The sequence below is a fragment of the Scyliorhinus torazame genome, chromosome 21 (assembly GCF_047496885.1).
Source record: "Scyliorhinus torazame isolate Kashiwa2021f chromosome 21, sScyTor2.1, whole genome shotgun sequence".
Taxonomy (NCBI): domain Eukaryota; kingdom Metazoa; phylum Chordata; class Chondrichthyes; order Carcharhiniformes; family Scyliorhinidae; genus Scyliorhinus; species Scyliorhinus torazame.
In genome coordinates this window covers 111,087,717-111,111,590 of record NC_092727.1, presented here as the reverse complement: position 1 = coordinate 111,111,590, position 23,874 = coordinate 111,087,717, and the positions used below count along the sequence as shown (strand labels likewise).

The 23,874-nt window shown below is 44.2% G+C and overlaps 1 protein-coding gene and 1 long non-coding RNA gene across 3 annotated transcripts in view; one reads left to right on the top strand and one right to left on the bottom strand.

Annotated features, from left to right (window-relative positions):
- LOC140398499 (uncharacterized) overlaps positions 1 to 14,321 on the top strand; it is a 189,522-nt gene extending 175,201 nt beyond the window's left edge. For both annotated transcript variants that reach the window (XR_011937500.1, XR_011937499.1), the window contains one exon: positions 13,129 to 14,321. This is a non-coding gene — a long non-coding RNA (uncharacterized lncRNA). The remainder of the gene's footprint in view (positions 1 to 13,128) is intronic.
- Positions 1,559 to 23,384, bottom strand: meox1 (mesenchyme homeobox 1). Its single transcript, XM_072487255.1, has 3 exons — positions 22,676 to 23,384; positions 7,316 to 7,488; positions 1,559 to 2,276 (listed from the first exon to the last, which is right to left on the bottom strand). Exons 1-3 carry the CDS (start codon positions 23,169 to 23,171, stop codon positions 2,082 to 2,084), a joined length of 864 nt encoding a protein of 287 aa, XP_072343356.1. The 5' UTR covers positions 23,172 to 23,384; the 3' UTR covers positions 1,559 to 2,081.
- Between the last annotated feature and the right edge of the window lie 490 nt (positions 23,385 to 23,874).

Sequence of the window (23,874 nt, the reverse complement as noted above, 5' to 3'; positions counted from 1 at the left end):
CAAGAACAGGCCCTTCGGCCTTCCAAGCCTGTACAGGTCATGATACTACCCTTGACCAAAACCCTCAACACTTCCTTGTGCCATATCCCACAATACACATCCTATCCATGTATTTGTCTGGATGCCTTTTGAACGCCGTTAATGTATCTGCTTCCACAACCTCCCCGAGCAGCACATTCAACAGTAACTTTCAAAAGGGAACTGGGTAAATTCTTGGAAAGGACAAACATGCAGGGCCGATGAAAGTCCACTAATATTTGATGGCTCTAATTCAATAACTCTTTCAAATAGTTTGCACAAGTACAATAGGCAGAATTTAACAGTGCTGGGGGGAGGGGGTGGGGGAGGAAAACTATTTGTCACCAGTGCCCCAACAACTACTGCTCAACAAGGCCGCCCCACAGCCAGAACGAGCTCAGAACAGTCTTGAGGAGGAGGAGTTCAGGCTTGAGCCCCTCGTTCCCAGTAGCAACAGAACTGATATTGGGTGCTGCTGGGACAGCAAGGATGGCATGAAGGCAGCCTAGGCATCCAGACCCAGCTACGTCGGAGGTTCTTGCGTGGGCCAGAATCGGGGAACCTAGGAAAGGGGAATGGTGGGGCGCGTTTGGAGACCACTGGAGGAGATGAAAGGGGGTAACATTTTGAAGGGGTTGGATGTCCCCAGTGCACCATCAAATGATGTGCTTGCCCCTTCCATTCTAATCTTTACAACAAATTAGTTTTTAAAAAAGGGCCTTCTGACTCTTGCCCACCTCAGCCGTGTTATGGCATGATCAGCATAACATTATGGTCAATTGGCTAGCCTTATTTCATGGATGTGGGCGTCGCTGACAAGGCCAGCACTTTTATCATCAATTGCCCTTGAAATGGTGGTGATCTGCTTTATTGAACTGCTGCAGCCAATGTGGTGCAGGTACACCCAGAGAGCTGTTGGGAAGGGAGCTCCAGGATCTTTACCCAGCGACGGTGAAGGAACAGTGATGTATTTCCAAGTCAGGATGTTGCATGACTTGCGGGGGATCCTGTAGGTGGTGGCGTTCGTATGTATTTGCTGCCCTTGTCCTTCTAGGTGGTAGGTTTGGAAGGAGGTGGCATAGGACTCGAGGAGTTGTTGCAGTGTATATTTAAGATGGTACACACTGCTGCCACTGTGTGTTGGTTAGGGTTACAGAGGGCGCAGATGTTGAAGGTGGTGAATTTGTTTCACCCCAAATCTAATCTGACTTGAAAGTGCTCAGTATTGATTACAAAATGACAAGTGAATAAACATTTGAAGCTGAGGAAGATACTGGGCCAGGGGGAGATAGCAGTCCAGTGGAATTAATTTGGAATTGAACTAGCAAAGAGTTGGCACAGACATAATGGGCAAAACAGCCTCCATATTCACTGTAATCTTCTATGGTTGTAAATTAATTGTGTGATGTTAAATTCTTCTGCCCATTATTTAAATAAATACGAAACTTAAATTAATTCCAATTGCCAGCGCTGATTTGATATATCACATCCTGATGCTCTTAAAAACGCCACCTAGAAATAAATTGCTTGAAAACAGATGTTATAAATCATTAACAAAGGTTTAATGATATAAAATGAACATTTAACATATTGCATTCTACTGAATTGGTTTATTTTACATACACCTTAATATATGTTGGAAAAATTGCTTCTACAGAGGAACGGTTCACTTCCATTCATGCTTTTATCTTCATAAATCGATATGCTGTTATTTAACTTATTGTGGCAGGAACTGAGGTGTTCGCATTATTTATACAACAAACCTGCAAGCTAATTTTCTTTTAAAAATACAAAATAAATGACATTTTGTTGGAATGAGCAATGGCGCAATAGATTTCCAGTTCTGATTCTGATCCCTCTTGGTTATAATAAAGAAGTGAAATCTTCACGGTCAACAACCACTGAATTTTTGGTTTAGGAGCTGATTGAATCCAAGGCGATGTTTCTGAAATGTTCAAATTTTCATTCAAGCTTGAACAAATTGACACCAGATATTAAATATGCGATGGCCCCCCAACTTAAGGCACGGTAGAGTCTGAACGTGTTGGGCGAGGCCAATGGATTTATCTGATACTGTCCTGGATTGTTTCCTTATTGTCCACTAAGCCCACCATGTGGCCTTTCCCATCTGCATTCCTGAGATCGGAGTCGGGAGTCACGCAGTCCACATCATCCGGTTCTTGACTCTGCGGAGAAACGGGTTGCCCACCTTTCACACGTTTCCACTTCATCCGTCGGTTCTGGAACCAGACCTTCACCTAAAAGAAAGAACAAAGAGTAGGAATTTACAGTTCACATGGAAATGCTTTCCCTCCCCAAAAATATATTATTCCACGTCAAATTCCCCTGGTTAAAATCTTGGCCAACCAATGAGATAGTTACTCCACAGCTGGGTTGATTTAGAAGCGGAATTGTCAGGGAATAAATTGCTAAAATAGAAATATAATGGTCAGCATCAGCTTTTAAAATTACTTTCGTTCTTATTTTTAGAGGCCTCCAGGTTTCAGGGTTTGCCACACAAAGGTCAATCATCCTTTTTGCAGCGCTGTTGCCCTGTGCTCTTGTGCAGTGAGCTGGCATGGACTAAGGCTGCCACTGCTGCCCAGGTGGAGATGGTGACCTTGCTGAAAGGATGTCTGCAGGACCGTGGATAGAGGACATCCCAGATCTACTGAACACCATCGTAGAGTTTGGTCAGGGCTCCCTCTGTGAATCGCGGTGCTATCTTCCTGTCAGCCATTCCCTCTAACTGATCTGGAATGGCGGCACGGTAGCACAGTGGTTAGCACTGTTGCTTCACAGCGCCAGGGTCCCAGATTCGATTCCCGGCTTGGGTCACTGTCTGTGCGCAGTCTGCACGTTCTTCCTGTGAATGCATGGGTTTCCTCCGGGAGCTCCGGTTTCCTCCCACAAGTCCCGAAAGACGTGCTTTTAGATGAATTGGACATTCTGAATTCTCCCTCTGTGAACCCGAACAGGCACCGGACTGTGGCGACTAGGGGCTTTACACAGTAACTTCATTGCAGTGTTAATGTAAGTCTACTTGTGACAATAAAGATTGTTAAAAAAAGACAAATGCTGGTGAGGCATTTATATGGAGCTCCTTACTGATTGCACAGATTAAATTGCCCCGGGGTGATCGAATCAGCAAGAGCCTGCCACGAGCACGGCGTGATTCACGTGGTTAAAACACTTTTTTTTCCCCCAAAGAGACTCAATATTTCGAGAAATCTCCCGCCGCTGGCACCAGCGGCATTTACATCGGTTTTCACACCAGAAACAGACGGCCAATTTTTGGTAAAATTCCGCCCATTAAGTTTCCTTTGTTTCGTTTTCAGCCTCGCTCTTCATTTATTTCATTCCTCTGAAAAGGGGGCATGCTTGCTTGGCGAAATTGAAGCAAAGGTTCTTTGAAAAGGTACTTAACCATTCCAAATATTTTCAGACTACTTGCTTGTAATATCGGAAAGGCAAGGGGTTGCCGAGCTTCAAGCGCTACATCATGCCTCAGAGTGTGGACACCAGAATATGCACTCCAATTTAATGGTAGATCTATGGAATATTTCCTTTATTACTTCACATTCTGCAAACTAAAGTTGTGTGTTCCTGCACTCCCAAACAACAAATATAGGCCGGAATTCTCCGAGCCTCCGCGCCTCAATCATGTTCAGCGCGGGGGTGGAGACTGGGGCGTCAGACCTGCGATCCGGGGACCGGAGAATCGCCGCCAATCGACGCGGCGCCAGTCGGGGGCCATTGAAAGAGGCCCACACGGTGATTCTCCGCCGACAACAGGCAGGGGCTTGGAGTGGCGGCTGCGGACCCAGTCCGCGGCCACCCTGGTGGGGGGCAAGGGGATCCGTCACCGAGGGGGGTGTACAGGACAGCCAAGTTCGCAATCGGGGGCCACCAATCGGCGGGCGGCCATGATCTTGGGGGGGGGGGGGGGGGTCTATATTGTCAAGGCTGGCCCGCTGTGCGGGTCCGCCATGTTGCGCCGGGCCGCCGCCACAGACCCGCGGCCCAAAGTGCAGGGCCCCGTATTGGCAGCCGGAGCTGCGAGGACTACTCCAGGGCTCTGCTAGCCCCCTTCAAAACGGAGAATCACTCTCGACTTTCTCCAGGAAAGTTCAGGGTGATTCGCGCCCGTTTTCCAACTGGCGTGGGGACATAGCCCCATTATCAGAGAATTCCGCCCATAGACTCTCTGGGTGTGTTAACGTTCTCCACCTTTGAAGGCACACTGCACCAAACAGATAAACCCCATCAACCTATGCTTTCAAATCAATTAGGAATTTAAAGGGTTAATTCTTACCTCAGCTAATAAATAGGGACTACATGCCACTGGAACAACAAATGCCACAACCAACAGCTTGAGGGCTCGTACAGTGATTAATCTGTAAATTGCACAATACCGCATTTATACAACCAAATTCCTATTCCATGAATAACTGGTTTTCCACAAAACTATATTCACTTACCAGAAATACAAGGAAATCACATGGAAACATTGCCATTAAAGCTTCCCATGGCCAGTCTGCCGTGGGGAAAGTTAGAGCAATGAAGAGATACGCAGTATCTTTTTAAAAAAAAAAGTTTGTTGTACTTGCAAACAATAATGTCAGCACCCAAGTAAAAGTGATACGGTAAGGCCAGAGAAAATTGAGGAGGAAAATAGGCTCAAATAACAGGAATTCGCACCTACTGAAATAAATAGAGCCAGTGTAAACAGGAAACTGTTCTGATTTTCCAGCTCCAATTCACTCAACAGAAGTATGGACTTCAGAACAAATATAATTTAATATTTTTGCCAACAGATCACATTGCTGCTGAATTAGAAATTGTAATTTAGGCTCAGAGTTTTGGATTCTTTCAAGGGATTTCCTGTCTTCTGTTTAATTTTACGTATTTTTTTTCTAAAGAAACATTATTACCCTGGAATCGAATACAAACCCTCCCCTCCTTTTTTTTTGTTGCAGTGTTCCCATCCGCTCACAATTAAGTCCCACAACCTGGAGGACATTTTGTGATTTATAAGAGATACTTAAATGCAGCTTTCAAAATGATCCTGTGTCAATGTTGACATGAAAAGTCCAGTAGCAAGTTCATAGAATAGTCATAGGATACCTACAGTGCAGAGGAAGGCCCCATCGAGTCTGCACTAACTCTGAAAGAGCACCCTACCCTGGCGCACTCCCCTGCCCCATCCCCATAACACCACCTAACCTTTAGACACGAAGGGGCAATTTAGCCATAATTTAGTCCACCGAACTGGCCCATCTTTGGACAGAAATCCTGACGTGTACCTCAGGTTTTCATAATGCCTTCCCCGGTAATCATATGTGGTGTGTCAAAAACATTCCCGGGTCGAAAATTATTTTTTTCTGCCTAAAATTTCGCTGATAAGCGTCTTCGCCTTCACTCCTCAAAATAGTGGCAATTCCTCTTTAAGTCGAGGTTTCCACCTGGCAATCAGGACTTCTAACTCTCAGCATCTGCCTCGGCAACTGAAAACATTTGAACCTCGAAATCCAGGTCTTTTCCTTCCTCTAGTTCTGCAACCCAGCCACACAGGGCTGTTCCAATTCGAGCGATTTAACAGCATTTAAAATAAAAGAGCAATCGCTCTTAAAATGGGCAGAAGGTTATGGCCTGTTTTAGGAGGAATCAATTGTAACCAGATGCCACGCAAATGAGGCACGGCAGGTTTTGTGTTGTTTTAGCACTTTTGCTGCTGTTGGGGGTGATTGAATGTTTGGATGCAAATGTTCTTCACAAATGGCGTTACTCAATAAAAACAAGTGACTTAGTTACTTTAGTTCCACAAACCAAAATAGTCTTGCATTTACTTTGGCAATGCGGGTGCATTTTCTTCTGTCTTGCTAGTGTTCTGGAAAGTACTTTTTGTATTTATATGGAAGCATGACCCTCTCTTCCCCACATTGTTTTCTGATGGGGTGGGGGCTGGAACCTGTTTCCATTTCTCTGTCTGAGCCTTAATCACTTACTCAGCAGTGAGTGAGAGCAGCAAAGATGAAATCCATCTCCACAGTTATATTGTCCATTGCCTCTCACTGTCTCGGTCTTCACATGAAGGCGTGGCAGTTGGATGATGTATTTGGGGGAAGAGTTGGGGTTGGTGGTGAAAGGAGGTGGTGGTGGGGGTGGGGGGGAGGGGTAATTGCTGCCTTTAGAAACATGCAGAGAGAGGGGTTAATGGCTGAACAACACACTTTGCACAAACGGAAGGAAAATAGGAAAATGTAAAATTCCACTCTTTCCGAAGTGTCCCCTCATCGGTCTTCTGGGGAGGAGAGCAATTTCTTCAAAAGCACTGGGCGCAGCAGCATTGCAAACGCGCTTATATATGTTCCCTCATGGCCAGCTCCTTGCTTTTGTATAAATGGAGGACCGAGGATGAGCTCTTTAATTCCGCATTTTCTTGATCAAACAGTGTTCTTCAATCTATTCCCAATTTCTGCACTGCTCAGGTTATACGCAGGAAAGCCCTGGTGCTGTTCCAAGGAATGCAATTTTGCACTTTAAAAATTTCCATTGCAAATCCTCAATATGAAGGCCAAAAATAATAACATTTGGCAAACCGCATGATTACTGGGTCAGACTCCCACATTGCTTGTGGTTCCCATCCCTATCGTGTCTGTTTGCGAATGCTGTGGTAACTCAGTGTGCAGAACACTACCCTTTCAGCTTTAGGACTGGGTCAGAATAGAAAAGGCACCAATCTCTCTTTGCTCCTGACTACAAGGATGCTGTATTGAAAAAACTCAATCCAGGCATTCTTCATCAACTATTTTTAGTGGGCATCGGTGCGCAGTATGAGGCTCGTAATTCAGTACTAAGTGGTGGCCCTACTCAGGCAGACTCCAGCCTGGCTGGTGTGGGGTAAGGCACTTGCACAGTTTTCCTAATTTTTACCATCACAAAATTGCCTTGGCGATGAACAGTGTCCTGCAAGAGTATAGGTTCCCATGACAGGCAATGTCGCTCTCAGGGAACATTTGGGTGCTGGCCTGTGCTCTTTGTTCCCTAGATGGCAAAATTCCAGTTGCCTGGACGATCGGAAAGAAATGGCTTGCTGCTTCCCCAGTGATGGATTCTGGAGTCTCAAGTGCATTGCAACAAGCAACAACGTAGTGACTCCGGCAACAGTGTGAGAGATGAAGCTCAGGTGTGAGGGCATCAAAAGATGTAAAAAGTAGCAGAAGATGGAGTAAAATAGGTAAAATATGTCCCTACGAGCCAGTTGCAAGAATATTGAAACCAGTAAAATATTCACCTGTCTTTCCGTGAGATCCAGGTTAACTGCTATCTCGTATCGCCTCAGTCTGGTCAGGTAATTATGATGGGCAAATTCCGCCTCTAGTTCTCGAATCTGTTCTTTAGTGAATGCTGTCCTTTCTTTTCTGGCCTTGCTGTTAGATTCGGACTTGTAATTTGAATCTTGAGTTTCTGAAACAGGTTATAACAGCATATGATTATAAACAATATCCATGGGCTGGAACGGTTGGCTCCCCACCAGCCATTTTTCAGCGGGGTGGGGGGTGGGGCACATGTAAAATATGTTGGGTGGGTAGCCTTCCTGCCCCCCTCAGCTGACCCCAATAATACGCTAAGATTGGCAGCACACTGTTTAAATGAATAATTAAAGATCAATTAGGCTTGTTAGGAAACATTTTGATTGGGATAATATGCTGCCCACGCCGTATTATGGTTGGCATGAGCAGGTGGGTGGGAGTGGGCAGGCTGGTGTTTGTGGCCTAGATGAAAAGGAAGGAAGGAAGAGGAGCCACCTCATTTAGGGGTGCCCAGTGTGCATCAGGGACACCACCCACTGCGCACCCACCCCCCCTGTGATGGGGCAAGTTGAGAAAGTAAATGTGATACTCAGCTTTGTAAAAAGTCATTGATAACTCAATGTGGAAGTCATTAAAAATCTACAAATACCAAGCTAGGTTTCAGCTAGAGTATTGTATCTAACTCTGGGTGTCACATTATAAGGAAGATGTCAAGGCTTTGGAGAGGATACCAAAGAGAGTTACAGGGTGATATCAGGGAGATCAGATATGTGGGAAATTGATTTAGGGGTAGTTATTGTTGGTGAAGACTCAATGGGCCGAAGGGACTTTTCTGCGATGAACGGCTCTATGACTCCCTTCCTCGCCGCTTTCCCTCCAAAACACTGTCTCAATGAGGAAGTTCAGCTCAGCCCCAACATGTAATGGCTGCAGGGCAGGCTTCTTTCCCACATGTCGGGTACCATCCGACTTCCTACTGGGGAGACAAGCAGTGCCCCGAGCCTCCCCCAGTAAAATGCAGCCCCATGTTTCCTTGTGTTTTATGGTATATACATAGAGAATAATGGGTGTTAACTCCATGGCAATGCTTCAGGTCATACGGCAAATCAGCTCTCCAGTGCAACATGGTGGGAGTGACTCAGTGTCGGCGAGGTCACAGTTTTTGGTGTTAAAATGAGGTCCTGTATGTATCCTCCGGTTGCTAAGGAGCCCACAACACAATTCAAACAAGGGCAGGGAGTCCTCATGGTGTCCTGGCCACCATTCCACTCACCTCGATCGCTATTACCAAAAAAAAGATTAATTGGTCATTTATTTCATTGCTGTTTGTGGATGTTGCTGCGCAGAATGACTGTCACATTTGCTCACAGCTCACTTCCAGAAAGTAATGCATTGGATAGAATGCTTTGAGACATTTTAATGCAATAATGCAAGAATTATTATTCATAGTTATTATTTGCGAGAGGTTAGAAAGTTGTAATCTAATTGCGAGATTCAAGTATCATAAGTGGAAGGAACTTGCATTTATGTAGTGCCTTCCACATCCTCGGGATGTCCAAAAGCATTTTGTAGCCAATGGCTTACTACTGAAGTGCAGTCATTTGGACAAATGCAACAGGTAACTTGTGCACAGTAAGATCACGCAAACAGCAATGAATAACTGACATGTTAATCCATTTGAGTATTGTTCATTGAATGGGATGCAGGGAGGATTCTTTGCTCTTCGAACTGTTCCATTGATAGTTTTTTAAATGTCCTGCTGTACATGGCCCCAGCTTAATGCTCCATCTAAAAACTCAGCACCACTAAAAATCCAGTGCTGCTTCGGCATCTAGATTATATGCACAAGTCAGGGAATGGAGGTTGAATCCAAAACCAGAGATAAGAGTGAACTAAACTGTCACTTAAACTGCAAGGGCAGATTTGCAACCATTATTTTGAACAATGAAGCCAGTGCGTGGGCTCGAATTTGCTCCCATTATTCGTTACAACAGTGTTTTTCAAACTTTTTTTCCGGGGACCTACTTTTACCAACCGGCCAACCTTTGGGACCTAACCCGGCCGATCTTCGCAACCCACGCCGGCCGATCTTCGCAACCCACGCCGGCCGACCTTTGCGACCCACGCCGGCTGACCTTTGCGACCCACGCCGGCTGACCTTTGCGACCCACGCCGGCCGACCTTTGCGACCCACGCCGGCCGACCTTTGCGACCCATCATTTTCTCTTACCTTGTTTGCTGCTGACAAAATGGAGGAATCGCAATCGCGCCCAAAGCAGGTGATGTTGGGGTTGTGACCTGCTCTCTGCCTCCCTTCAGGCAGGAAGATTACATAGAATTTTTAAAAAATCTTCTGCGTCTCCGATTGCACAAATTCGCGGGCAACAGCCGCAGCAGACGGCTTTTTTCTGACACACGTTCGGGGGGGGGGGGGGGGGGGTTTATTTGATAAAATTTTACAGGAAAACAATGCAGAAACTGAAAATGTTTTCATCCTCTAGAAATTGGAAGTTCACCACATTTCACCTAAACATTACAATTAAAAATGTAAAAATATGAAATACACTTAAAAATCAATTAATTGATAAAGCTTCCAAATACGACATGCGGGCACTTTGTTTTGGAATGTTTAAAAATCAAGATGAAAAAAGTTGAGACCTCTTGGTTGAAATTACAGCTGCGGTGAAACCATCGTTTGATCACTCACCATTCTTGGAGTAAGATACTTCCACTTCATCAGCATCAAAGTTCAGAAAGCAACCAATCATATCATTCTCCCCGAACTTTTTGCAGCCGGCTTTTAACAATGCTGGCTGCGAATGGCCTTCTAAAAAGCTGCGGGCAGATTTTTAAAAATGCGGCCGCAATGCATATGCGTGCCCGCTCATCAGTGGCAAATGTGCACCGATGAGCGGGTGCACATGCCATTTTGAAGGCAGCTTGCAGCCGGCATTATTAAAAGCAGGCTGCTGCGGCTGTCAACCGCGGATTTGCGCGATCGGGAGCGCCGCGACGGATGGCTCCACGCCCCTCCCTACACCCGCCCGAACCCACCCGCAGGTTGCGCCCCCGACTTTGACAATGCCTGCGTTAAAATATAGGCTAAGGAGATGAACCGATTTATGGGCAAATTGCTTTTCCTGGCAGCTGAATGTCGTGTCAAATGCTGATGGCCAGTATTGGTGTCATTGAGCAGCAATTACTATACCGAGGGCTCTACAAGTGTGACAATCATTGGCCACCAACTGACTGATGTGCATTGGCTCATTACAATGTGGGAGTGGTGTTTGAATTATGAAATAATTTAGTTTTGACAAAGGGCTAGCTTAGGCATGTTGGGCCAAATGGCGCCTCGTGTGCCGTAAACATCCATGGTTCTAGTGATTTCTATTCACTTGCAGCTAGTTGCTCGTAATGGTAACAAAAGGACAAACTGCTCCTACAAAAACAAAATAGCATTGTTATTCAACGAGAAAGAACCTACATTTGTCTCCTTCGGACATCCCAAAGTAAAATCACGGGCAACTAGTTTTCTTTTTTTTTTTTTAAAGTGTATCTCATGAACATTCTCAGTTGACTTTTACTAAAATCTTGAAATAATGTTACTTTCTCGACCAGCTTCAAAATCTTAACCTGATGGGTTTTTAACAACAATCTTGTGTGGTCAGGTTACCAACTTGAACAGGAACTGGTCCTGCAGCATCTGAAATAGAACGTTGATCGTGGTCTAAGTTTCTAATCTTTTTGAAATTTCTCCCTTCTGTATCATGGTGGGATACAGTTCGTTGAGCACATGTAGCATTTCAACAGAACATTGACTGCTACACAGTTGTTGTCCTTGTCGGAGGTCCACATACATTCACCTCCCAGCAGCACGACCAGAAGATGACCATAAATAGAATACTGGGTGATTTTTCCCTTCCCCAGTTCAAAGTTGCTGAGGCCAATTATTGTATCCCCGCTATCCAATGCCTCAAATTGAGGCAGCTCATGAGCACAATCTGCGAATCAAACCAACAGAGTCAAATTGGGGAGGGGGCTTTAGTCTTGGATGAGCAATAGCATTCTGGCCGCTGATCCAGACGTTTGTGGGTTCAACAGCAACGCCAGAAAGTCAAGCACATAATTTAGGCTCGCAATCCAGTGCAGGACTGAGAGAGTACTATCCCTGTTAGATGCGCTAACTTTCAGGTGTGGCGTCCAAGCAGGACTCTGGCCTTCCCGCTCAGGTCCATGTATGAGATCACATGAGATTACCTGAAGAAGAGGAAGAGCTTGATCCCCAGCATGTTGGCTGATGTTCGTCTTTCAAAGAGCATCACTGAAACAGATTATCTCATTACTATCGGAGTGGCCTTGCTGTGGGCAAATTGGTTGTCACGTTTCATTCATTGCAACAGTGGACACGCTTCAAAAGTATTACATTGATTGTAAATTGCTTTGGGATGTCCAGAGCTCATGAAAGGTAACATATAAATGCCAGACTTTCTTTCTAGGTAAAATTTCATAAAACCTTTGCGGGAACTATCATCATGGCCAAATAATTAAGTTTTGTTCTAAATACTGAAATCTCTGGTGCAGTGCTGCGCCTTGTAAGGTATAGCTTTGATGTAGCAACTATGAGCCAAAACGTGGTTACAATGAGGGAAGAAAACATATATTGCAACATTACATTGCAATGGAGTTTGTTGAAGAATGGCAACAATTAGAAATGGCATATGTATCCAGAAGGTGTAAAAACGATAGATATGCAATGTCAAATGTAATGGGAATGTAATTTGTCTTAATTGCAATGAGCTCAACCATGACAGAATTCCAAATGCCATCTGCTTTTAAAAGGATCATGCTACTTCCTCCAAAAGTCCTTTTTGAAATCCATAGTGCAAGTTGCATTGCCCCAGCACAAAATAAAACAGAAATAAAAAGGTGCTGTGTGGTTCCACATGCACTGAACCATCAGCAAGTCCGAGTCGCTGACACGTTGCACGTGAAATGCACCTTAAAGTGCTGCGGGAGATTTCATTGGGGATCTATTAAATCTCCCCACATGTCAGAGGAGCCTTGATTGCAACAAAATGTGTTTGCCAAGCGCTGAGCGAAAGCCAAGCTTCCTCCTAAAATGGAAGAGGGAAAACTGGAGAGAATCGTCCTTTTGTTGATGTGCGCCTCAAATGTGCATTGCACATTATTGGCCGAGGGAGGGAAGCCGGCCAGACGCCTGCCCTGTCAGCTACAGATGGTTCACTGATCAAGAATACCGATGGAACCGAGAAATAGCCTCAAGGGGAAAGAAAAGCTTTATTAAAAAAAAGGGAACTCAAAATTTTAAAAGGATTCTGATGATTTACATTTCTTTGTAAAAAGTGGAGTTGTCACAGAATCTCCCAGCAATTTATCTTGCAAGGGAAAAGTATTTTACTGCAGCGAAATGTTAGTAATTATATCAGTATTACTACATTCAGACAAAAAATAGTTTTTTCTTGCAGGCTGTAATTTTCAAGTCAACTTTCAGGACTCTCTCATTGGTTTTTATCTTCACTATTGTTTTTTAAAAATATATAGGTAGCAAGGAAGATATACTTCCTTCAGGATATAAACATAGTGTAAATAAAGTTTATGTTCTAAGACGAGCATTAAGCACGAAAAGACTATTCAGCCTATCAGGCTTGTTCCTCCCACACTAAATAAAAAAGATTCTGCAGCACTAGTTGTTGTTTAACTTCCCTGCAAATTACCAGCTACAATGTTATACAAACATGTCAAATTCCTCTCTGTTATGTTTTTGAATTTTAAGCTAATCAAAGTGAGGAACATCAGCACTTGGACACAGAACTCTTTCCACCAAGTGTCAGCATCAATCACTTCCCAACGAGGCACAGCACCACCAGAAACCATTGTGAGATCATCACCGGTATAAAGACTGCAGCAGGTTCAAGAAGGAGACCCATCATCACCGTTGCAGAATATCGAGGGATGAGCAACAAATGCCACATTGCCCAGAAGTAAATATATAGCTCACACTATTCTCCTACGGACCCCATGCCAACCACACAGCTCAACCCTCACCCCCAACTTCAAATGGCTACCCTACACCAGTGTGATAAGCATAGCAAGGCGGGCTATCTCTCATGAACTACATTTCCAATTGAGTTGCACCCCTATACATTTGGAACTTGACTGGGACTGCCAAGAACAATTTCAGAGAGGACTCATCGAGCAAACAGATGCTTCTTCCATCAAATTAGGATCAGCAGGATTTGAACCCAAGTCCCAGAGGGAAAAGGCAACAGACTGAACGACTTTACTTTTCAGTTTCCTCTCTGCTATCCTATAGAAATCTTGGACCAATAAATGTGCTAATGTCTCCTTTAAAATGGCAGTGGGAAAAATGGTTATAAGTATGTTATGGTTTTATATAGCAATGACAACAGTAACGTTCAAGACAGTGGGACGGAAGATGCTTCTGACATGTGCATTACCTCCTCAGCTACATTTTAGATCATTTTAAATGCGCACTCAGTACGTTTGTGAAAATGCAGTATTTTACCAATCGGTATCTATGTAATGATCTGTCAATTGTGTCTTGAAAATAAAAAGGAATAAATAAATGTGCAGTAAAAATTTGCAACGTAGCACATCTGCCCCGCTGACTAACATGGCATATTGTGAATGGAATTTTCAAAGCAGGAAATTCTTGGCTATTCCAGGACTGTAGCCTGTCAATAAACTCCCCAACCTATCAGCACAGTAAAAATGCCAATTGTGACTATTTTATTCGAGATTTGATTCCGAGAAGTTAATACATTCAAAGTTGTGCAATGGCGCAGCCTTGCCAAGTACCACTTATTGGAAGTGACCGTATGTCATTTATTTTGGTTTACAAATGTGCCCCAAATGTGTCTGATGTATGCCATTTTTGTTCCATATGTTTAGCTACTTTGTAATTTCCCTTACTTCTGCTAATAATAAATTTCTCGCCGAACAGTTCTTCAATGTTTCAGTTCAATGTGTGTCTCTCTCTATATAGCTCATATTCTTATTGCAGTATTCAGATAGAAAAATTATGGCATACAAGGAGACCATTCGTTCCTTTGTGTTGCTTTGCGCCGAAGCCCAATCCTACTTTCCAACTCTTTGTCTGCAACAACTCGCCAAAGCTTCTTCCACAGCACCATCCAAATTCAGCCCCTCTATCACATAGAAGACAACATAAATTGCAAGTTCCCCTCCAAATACCCTAATGTGGAACTATATCACCATTCATTCACTGTTGCTGGATCAAAATACTGGAAATGCCTCGCTAACAGCAGTGTGGGTGTACCTTCACCACATCAAGAAGGTGCCTCATTGCCATTCGGGTGGCAGGGGCATAGTGGTTAGCACTGCTGCCTCACAGCGCCAGGGACCCGTGTTCGAATCTGACCTCAGATGACTGTGTGGAGTTTGCACATTCTCCCCGTGTCTGCCTGGGTTTCCTCCGGGTGTCCCGGTTTCCTCCCACAGTCCAAAGATGTGCAGGTTAGGTGATTGGACAAAGTAAATTGCCCCTTAGTGTCCAAACATTAGGTGGGGTTACAGGGATAGGGCGGGTGATTGGGCCTACATAGGGTGCTCTTTAAGAGGGTTGGTGCAGACTCAAAGGGCCAAATGGCCTCCTTCTGCATTGTAGGGATTCTATTCTGTGATCACGACCTCAAGGACAATTAAGGATAGGCAGTAAAGGCTGGCCTTGCCCGCTTTGACCACACCCCATCAATAAATTAAATACATCTCTTGCATTATTACGACCCAACAATGAGAATATCTTCTAACTGGGAAATGCACAAATTTTCTAACCCCACAGTTCGTTATCCTTATTTCAGGAGCACTTGGTTAACGGCATTTGTAAAAACACATCCGGGCAGGGGACATTCCTATTCTCAGTTGTGGAAGTGAAATACCACTGCCTGGGGACTGGGTGTATTGGTGGGTTTAGCACAGAGTTCTTTCATCTCTGGGTCAGAGGTTTCATTTCAACAGATTAGCTGAAAAGTTGGAACTCCCTTTTTGCCGGTAGGAAGATCATCTGAAGTCAAATGATTTGAACAGGTGGACTCCCAAGGGTAAAATTATACAGTCTTCAGCCAAAATGCTGCAGTCTTTGGTCCTAATCAAGATGAAATTATCATTACCACTAAGAGGTTATTCAATGGGCGACTCATTTTGGAACTGCGAAAATTCACACTGGTGCATTTGGTACTTCTGTCTAGGAGTTGTACATGCATAGAAGTTACTATACTGTTTGGACAACCGGTCTGTGCTGATGTTTAACCTGCATATGAGACCTCCCTGTTCCGTTTCTCCAACTGCAGGCCTCCCCCAGGATCAAGGGCCCCAGGGGTGGAAGTCCTGCCCATGAAGAGCTGCCAGCCAATCTGAGGCCAGCAGCTCTAATCTATCTCAGCACCGTCGGGGAGGTAGTGACTGCTGCCAAAGTGTGACACCCACCCGAGTCCTAGGATCATCACTGGGTCAAAGGTTAAGGGTGAATGATGGGAGTCATGGGGCGCGATTCTCCACTCCCACGCCGGTTGGGAGAATCGCCTGTGCCGCCAGAATTTCCGGGGACGCCGGTCCGACGCCCTCCCGCGATTCTCCCAAGCGGCGGGAACGGCCCGGTCGAGTTTCGCGGGCCGCAGAATCACCGGAGACACCCAAAATGGCGATTCTCCGGCACCCCCGCTATTCTCAGGCCCGGATGGGCCGAGCGGCCAGGCCAAAACGGTGGGTTCCCCCCGCCGCCCTCCACACCTGGTCGCTGCCGTCGTGAACGGTGCGTGAACGCTGGGGGGGGGGGGGGGGGGGGGGGGCGGCCTGTGGGGGGGCGAGGGGGGATCCTGCACCGGGCTTCACCTGGAATGTGGGGTGGCTCGTGATCGGTGCCCACTGATCGTCGGGCCGTCCTTTCTGAAGGAGGACCTCCTTCCTTCCGCGGCCCCGCAAGATCCGTCCCCCATCTTCTTGTGGGGCGGATTTAGAGAGGACGACAACCACGCATGCGCGGATGACGCCCGTTATGCGGCGCCGGCCGCGTCATCTATACGGCGCCGCTTTTACGCGGGCGACAAGGCCTGGCGCGTGTAGATGACGCGGCCCCGATCCTGGCCCATTGTCAGGGCCTGAATCGGTCGGGACCGGGGCCGTTCCGCGCTGTCGTGAACCTCGACGGCGTTCACGACAGCGCGGCCACTTCGGCGTGGGAGTGGAGAATCCCGCCCATGGAGTGGGAAGTCACAGAAGAGGGGGTGGAGGGGTCAGCAGCAAGCAGAGGGGAGGGGTGGGGAGGGCGGCTCATGTTGGTTCACCCGATCAGATACTGAGTGCCTTTGAACGGGGCTTCCACAAGCAATCAACCCACAAGGGTTTGCCTGTTGTGCACCCCGCATGGCAAGTCCCTGGCCTGTCTCTGGGGTAATACTAGTGAGAGTGGGATTATTAATTGCCCACTTAAGGGCCTCAATTGGCGGTGAGGCAGAAAGGCCACACATGGGCCTTCCTACCATGGACTTAATCTGCGTAGAGGTGGGAAGGTGCCACGATCCCCACCTACCACCCTGCCATCTGATTAAATGCCTCTCTGCCCCCCACCAGAGGGGAAGTGCATAAGGTTCTGCAACTTCCCTGCAGTGAGGAAACCAGATCTGCACTCAGTACTACAAATGTGCTCCTACTAAGGGGTTAAGACACATAGGGGGGTATATTGTCTTCCATTTAGTAAATGTTAGCAGAAAGAATAAAATAGAAGTGAAGTAGGAATGGCACTTTATACATGATCCATTTGCAAATAGAGAAAATAGATGTCATGATTGAAGCAAAGTAGAGGAGCTTGACTTATGTCCATGCTGTACAGCATTGCTTGTTTAGGCTTGTGCCGAGCTGGAGCAGTGGCATAGTCCAGTTAGGCCAAACTGTCTGCTCCTGCTCTAAGCTTGTGTAAGTCTATTTGATTTGGGAGGACCTGATGCAGTCTCTGGGTGCAGAAAGTGGGAATAGGTTCCAAGTCACAGCCCTGAGTTTTCTCACCTTAATAAAAAAAATCATCTGTAAAAAAAAAAGAGGAAACAAAGGAGACAAAGTGTTGATGTATTGAAGGGCCAGCCTGCTACAATAGCACTTCCTCTACTCAATCAGCAACAACTCCACTAATGCCAATAGAAAGGCTTTCTCAGTTACGTTCAACCAGGAAAGACTCAAATGAATTAATCCATAAATAAAACACAATTGTGATTTATTATAACATTCCCTGCTGGATTGTTGTGTTAGTGTCAGGCAAAATGCAATAAAAAGTCACAATTAAGGCTTTATACTGTTACAACCCAAGACGTCTTCAAAATTTAAGTACGTGCCCCTGCAATAAATGAAATAAATTCTGAAGTCAGGTGTGGCTTCATGCAACAATTAAAATCCCAGTGAATTTGTTGTTAATGGGAAGTTTTAACCGAGACATGATTTAATGTATGGGCATGGAGTTAATTAGCAAAGAAGCCAATTATATCACGCGTGATGTAAAGAACTCTAGGTCGAATTCTGAGGTGAGATTCTTATTTTAAGTTGTCTTGCAAATCAAGAATTTTCAAAAGTTGTGACTCTCAGACCTGGTGAAATTTGGGTTGCACAAAATATCTACGTTGTGCATAGGCAGGTTGAAAGCCACATGGAGAGCAGTCACTTACACTAATAGAACTGCACATTTAAAGTTTGATCGGTTAATTACAGGGCTGTCTTAAGGAGGAAGCGACACAACACTCACGGAGGTTACAATTAACTTTCTGAAAATAGTTTCCCCATTTTGGTTTTCAGAATGCTATTTAGTGGCTCACACTGATACCATGCTTACCCTCCACTTTTAACAGCTCCTGAATTTGATTAAAATTCAATACCAAAGATGGACTACATTTGCTTCTGTGAGTACCTGAACAATGCAGCAACCAAATCAAATATAACCAGTGCGACATTCTGCTTTGTGTGCCTACAACTACGTGGTGCATCATTTTCCAGATTTGTTATATTGTGCTGTGAATTCTATAATGTCATAGAATGTTATTGACCATTTTGATTGATCTGGCTACATTATCATTTTAAAAATAAGATTAATAAACCTTTTGAACTCCAGAAATGTAAAAAATTTTTTAAAACTTTTATTTCCAATTAAGCGACAATTTAGCATGGCCAATCCACCTACTCTGCACATCTTTGAGTTGTGGGGGTGAACCCCACGCAGACATGGGGAGAATGTGCAAACTCCACGTGGGCAGTGGCTCGGGGCCGTGATTGAACCGGGGTTCTCGCCGCCGTGAGGCAGCAGTGCTAACCATTGCGCCACCATGAACTCCAAAAATAAGTCAGTATTGGCTCCAATCATCAGACGAAAGGGGCACGTACCTACTACAGCACATGCAATGATGACTGACTTTGAAATAGATAAAACATAACCACATTACCAGTTTTACAAACCTTGCTCCTAACTATAGGTCCCCAAAAATAGCTGGCATAAAGTCAAGTCAATTTTAACCAGATGTTGCTTTTTAAAATAAAACCCTTTTATTTATAATAAGTGGATCATACTGATTAGTTGGGCATATGTTATCCAGTCCGTAGGTATAATTAATGTAATAAACTTTGAGTCAAGTTCAAGTCATATACAACTAATCCTTAAAATTAGGGTACATCTTGTTGGTTTAATATACTCCAATAGATGAACTTTGTTTAATTTATGTTCAGTTATTATGTATAATGACATTCGTTGCCTTTATTCACTGCATTGTTGATTTATGATGTGATTTACACAAGGGTATCAATGATATGCAGCCGACTACAGGAAGTTCTAGGTCCAGTAGCTATCTTAAAATGTATAAATACAAAATACATAAACATTTTCAGGAACAACCAAGTTTAGGAGCTGTTCCAGTATTAGAACAGAAGAATAACCAGGGCACCAACATTATGTGTTACTTAATAGGCATTCAGTTTGTCCAAAGGGGCATTTGTTCAAAGCGACATTTCTCTAGGCGATGCATGTTCTAAAATTCTTTGCTTTGTGATAAAGGGAACAGGTCTTTCCTGCGACTGGGCAATGAAAAAGTATAGTTTACCCCTGTTTTCCATTTTGAAAGTTACTTTCCTTATGCAAGTCTTTCACAATTCAGGAAAATGCCAGAGCAAAAAACTTGGTAAGCAAGACGGATAGTGCTCACTATTTATACCAACTTGTAAATATATTTGTGAAGATTTTCACTTGCCAAAAAGGTACATCAGTTCATTTTAAACAAGCCTATAATTATTTTTGAAACTACCATTAAGGTGATATCTTTCTGTTGTTCCATTGAATCCCTCATGGCTACTCAGCATAAAATATCACAATTAAATTAAGTAAATTATGATCCATGATGGGAAATATAATCATTTTATCAATGATAATATTTTGACACCACGGTTCTAGACTGGGCTAATTGTATCAGATATTATAGGTAGCTTTAGCAATGAATTATAATAGGTCAAAACCAGATTTAGAACAGAAAAAAAGTAAAGCAAAATGAAATCATAAAAGGTAACAAACAAATGAACCAAGAAAGATTGAATATAAAACCAGAGAAGGAAATATAGAGCGTTGATTTGAAAGTAAAGTAGAAAACTAAGAACGAGGAAATATTAAAATACATGGTGACACAAATAAGTAACTTTTTGGGACCAACTGAGTTTTCATATGATGTCCCAATTTGAAACGAAATCAATGCAAGTAATCACATGCAAAACCAACAATTTATCCTAAAACTATAAATGCGCACAGAAATACTAAAACACCAAACCTCAATTGACTGTGGTGAAAAAACATATTCAAACATACTTCCTAAGCTTATTTGCAATCCAATTAGTATATATAAAATAAAACTATTGCAAAGGCTGAAGGATTACCTCGGGCATTTGCAACATCTTTACTAACAAAGTAACTTTCTTGCTCTTAGAAAATTCTTCCAAAATTCAAAATTGTCAAGTATGGGAATTACTAATTTCGCAAAACAAAATTACAAAAAATGTTAAAATTAACAACAAAAAAATGTAGAAAAGCGGACAGGAATCAAATTACAATGTAAAATTTGTGTTCCTGTACCCCTTAACTCATTACAACTTTTCTGAAATTACAAATAGCTTTGAACTCATTTAGATTTTGGAAAAGTTTCTCTCCTCCAGATCAGAAAACTCACTAAGATATTGTTTTACATAAGGGCAGTATTTTGGGTGATATTCATTTACATTTTCTCAAATGATGTTTAGATCGAGTCATGGATACTGCACGAACAATAGGTTCAGCTCTGCTGTTTTGCTAGCCTTTGTGTATTTTTCATTTAAGTCAGAAATACACTATTGAGGGGAGCCCATCAAATGCCACAATGAAATTTCATGGTGTTTATCAGTGACATATTGTCTGTTCAAATAGGTTTTATTTGTTATAGTTCTTTAATAACTTATCATCTCCCTGAACCACCTCCCTGAACCACTGCTTAATATGTATTAAGTGTCTTATTTTGAAAGTGAAATTAAATTTGTAGGGACCGCAATATTAGTCCAACATACACCCTTCTGTAGTCTCAAATGGCTTTCAATTTGCTTTTTTCAAAAGCAGTACTTTTGTACATATATTAAACTGTGCATTACACACCTGGAGATTATCACTGGGTTTTAGGGCACATCTGAAGTGTAAAATGAATACATTTAACAATGCTGTGCTTATAAAAGTCACTTTAATACTATCATTTTTCATAAATGTGTGCCCTACTATGGTCATTCTGTTCTCAATTTTAGGTTTAGGTTCTATAGCACATTAGCACCTGGCCCTCTTTAAAGCACAAATTAAACTTTGATAATGCAAAACATATGCAGATTGTATGGAATAGATTTAGGAATAGCCTCTGTACTTATGCGAATTATGTTTTAAAAAACGGTAGATACATTTTAATAATTTGGTTAAGATTGAGAATAACTTAAAATGTATAAAGTGGCAAATATATAGGAATGTGTTATAAGGTTGAAACCTAACCAATGAATTTAAATGTTAAAACCTGGAGAAAGAAATTGATTTAAACCAACTGAACTGTTCCTAGAATTGACTGTTTAGCATCTGTTAAATATTTCCATGCGTTCCATAACTCTTCAATAAAGTTTTGCAGTTTGGGTAGCGATTATTTTAAGGTGTTGCAAAGCATCAAGAAACAAAGAGCCGTCCTTCAGACGACAACCTAAAACGTATTTCCTCCGCATAATGGCTAGCATTGCAAAAGAGGGTGGAGGTACAGCTTGCATCCTAGTCACAGAAATTGTCTCAAGACCATCCACAGCCTCTGGCAACGCACGACAAACATATTCAGTTCTGATATAAAGTGCTTTGCTGGCAACATCTTGACTCATGCCAACTGGGACCCGGTTTGCCCCTCATTCAACACCAGTCAGTCCCGCTATATCCTCTCTCAAGCTGTGGCTCTTATTCCTGAACGGAACAAAGATTTGTTGCGTTCACATTTAGCTAGTTCGGTGAATTGGACATTCTGAATTCTCCCTCAGTGTACCAGAACAGGCACCGAAGTGTGTGGCGACTAGGGGATTTCCACAGTAACTTCCATTGCAGTGTTAATGTAAGCCTACTTGTGACAATAATAAAGATTATTAGATTATATTAAAAACCAGGTTGGTTCAGGCAGCGCAGGCAGGTCAGTGTACCTGCGGAGGTCTAAATTGCACTGTTCTGGCTGGTTAAGATGTGGGCACAACTTTATTTGGTACCAGATAGGCTGGCGGACGAGACGGCAATTTCAAAGGAGCGAGCGTCAGAAATTGCACCGAAATCAATTTCCGCAAAGATTCTGGAGCCAGGGATAACTTGATATGATTTTTATTTTCTGCTCACCTTTTAAAGGTTAGCGATGCAACTTTTTGCAGCTGACTCTTGACAGGTGTAGAAACTATAAATGCTTGCAGCCTGTCAATCGCAAGCACCGCTTGTGATTTTATTCAGTGTCAGAGGAGAGGGGGGAACGAAATTGACATTTAACAGTTTTGGGAAATGAGCTAATTTGAAACTATCTTTAATGTCATTGCTGCGGGATTGCAACTAGCTACTTTTAGAATAAATGTACAAAATGCAGCTTTGAATTCGTTGCCAGCCAAGGTACTTTCGAAGACAAACTTTCGCAGACAATTAAGAGTTTAATACATTGCGTTTGGTTGGAAAAGCTGATTTTTAAAACAGATTGAATGTTTTATTTCACGTTTCGCAAACGAATGACAAACTGTTTCCACGCTGCCCTCACCTAAAACGTCGCGTTTCCTCCTGGCCGCTTTCTTGTCGATGTCGGAAGCGGCGGTGCCCCGCTGGCTGCTGTAATCCCCGGTCCCGGCGCAGCCGGCCGGCTGCGATTCCCCACTGGTTTCGAAATTGGCGGAGCTGGCGGACAAGCAGGAGGTTTGTCTGTCCCTGGCCGCCGTCGGCGGTGGTGGTGGTGGTGGAGGCGGGGGAGGAGGGGGCGGAATGTGCCACTCGGAGCGGGGGGGGAAGCGGCCCGGGTGATGGTCCACGTAGAGCCGCTCCTCTCCGGGGAAGCTGTGCGCCGCCGACACCAGGCAGGGCGACGTGAAGTCCGAGTAGGCGGAGAAATCGGCGGCGTCCGACTTCTTGTAGAAAGAGAAAGGAGACGGGTAGTGGTGCAGGCCGGGCACCCCGGCCCCGGCATGTGGATTTCTCATGCAGCCCCAGACGGCCGCCCCGGAATGCGAATTGCGCATGCAGCTGCCTGCGCCCTGATCCATGGAAGCGGCTGCAAGATGCTGTGTGTGTGCACTTGGCAAAAGTGCTTTCAACCCTGCAAAAAAAAAAATGCCGCACCTTTTTTTTTGTTCTTTTGGCCCACTTTAAGTCTTCAATTTAAATTTGCAATGATCAGAACTTTTTTTTTAAAAAAATTAAATGCTCACATGCCCGCAGTCAATGAGCCCTGACTCCCTCTGAGTGCTTTGGTGGGAAAAGTGACAAGTTTATAGTGTGTAATGCGAGAGGGGCGGGGTTGAGCACCACATGTTGGACCACTCGAACCAAGCAAAACATTGCTGCGATTAATCAGCCAGCCTTACTGTACGCGCAGAAATTTTATATGCACGAGTTAATGGCTTTTTCAGACCGAGGGACGCAGGTTGGGGAGCCAGACGGCGTTGTCCCTCCCCCGGCTTGGGGCACTTTCAACGGGGTTCCATCAGTGTATCTGCCAGGTAGCCTCTACTGCAACCCGGGGCAGCTAACACCTGCCCCACTGCCGCTGTTGCAATACTTGGTGTGGCCAGCTACACATTCTCACAATGGGGCTGGGCTGAATGCAGTCAAAAGTGTGTGTTGGGAGGGAGAGACAATACTTAGACCAGCTCTTGGGCTAGACGATGCCACTGGCTGACTGCATTTCAGTGGGTTTATGAGTGGTATGCAAACCCGAGACTTCAGGGGCTGCAAGGATCGTAGAAT

Excerpts from the sequence above, each read along its gene's own strand:
- meox1 (XM_072487255.1), bottom strand. The coding sequence starts at position 23,171 with ATGGATCAGGGCGCAGGCAGCTGCATGCGCAATTCGCATTCCGGGGCG. Across the intron at positions 7,489-22,675 it reads GAGGAAACGCGACGTTTTAG|AAACTCAAGATTCAAATTAC; the intron begins GTGAGGGCAGCG and ends AACCTGTTTCAG. Across the intron at positions 2,277-7,315 it reads TGGATCTCACGGAAAGACAG|GTGAAGGTCTGGTTCCAGAA; the intron begins GTGAATATTTTA and ends TCTTTCTTTTAG.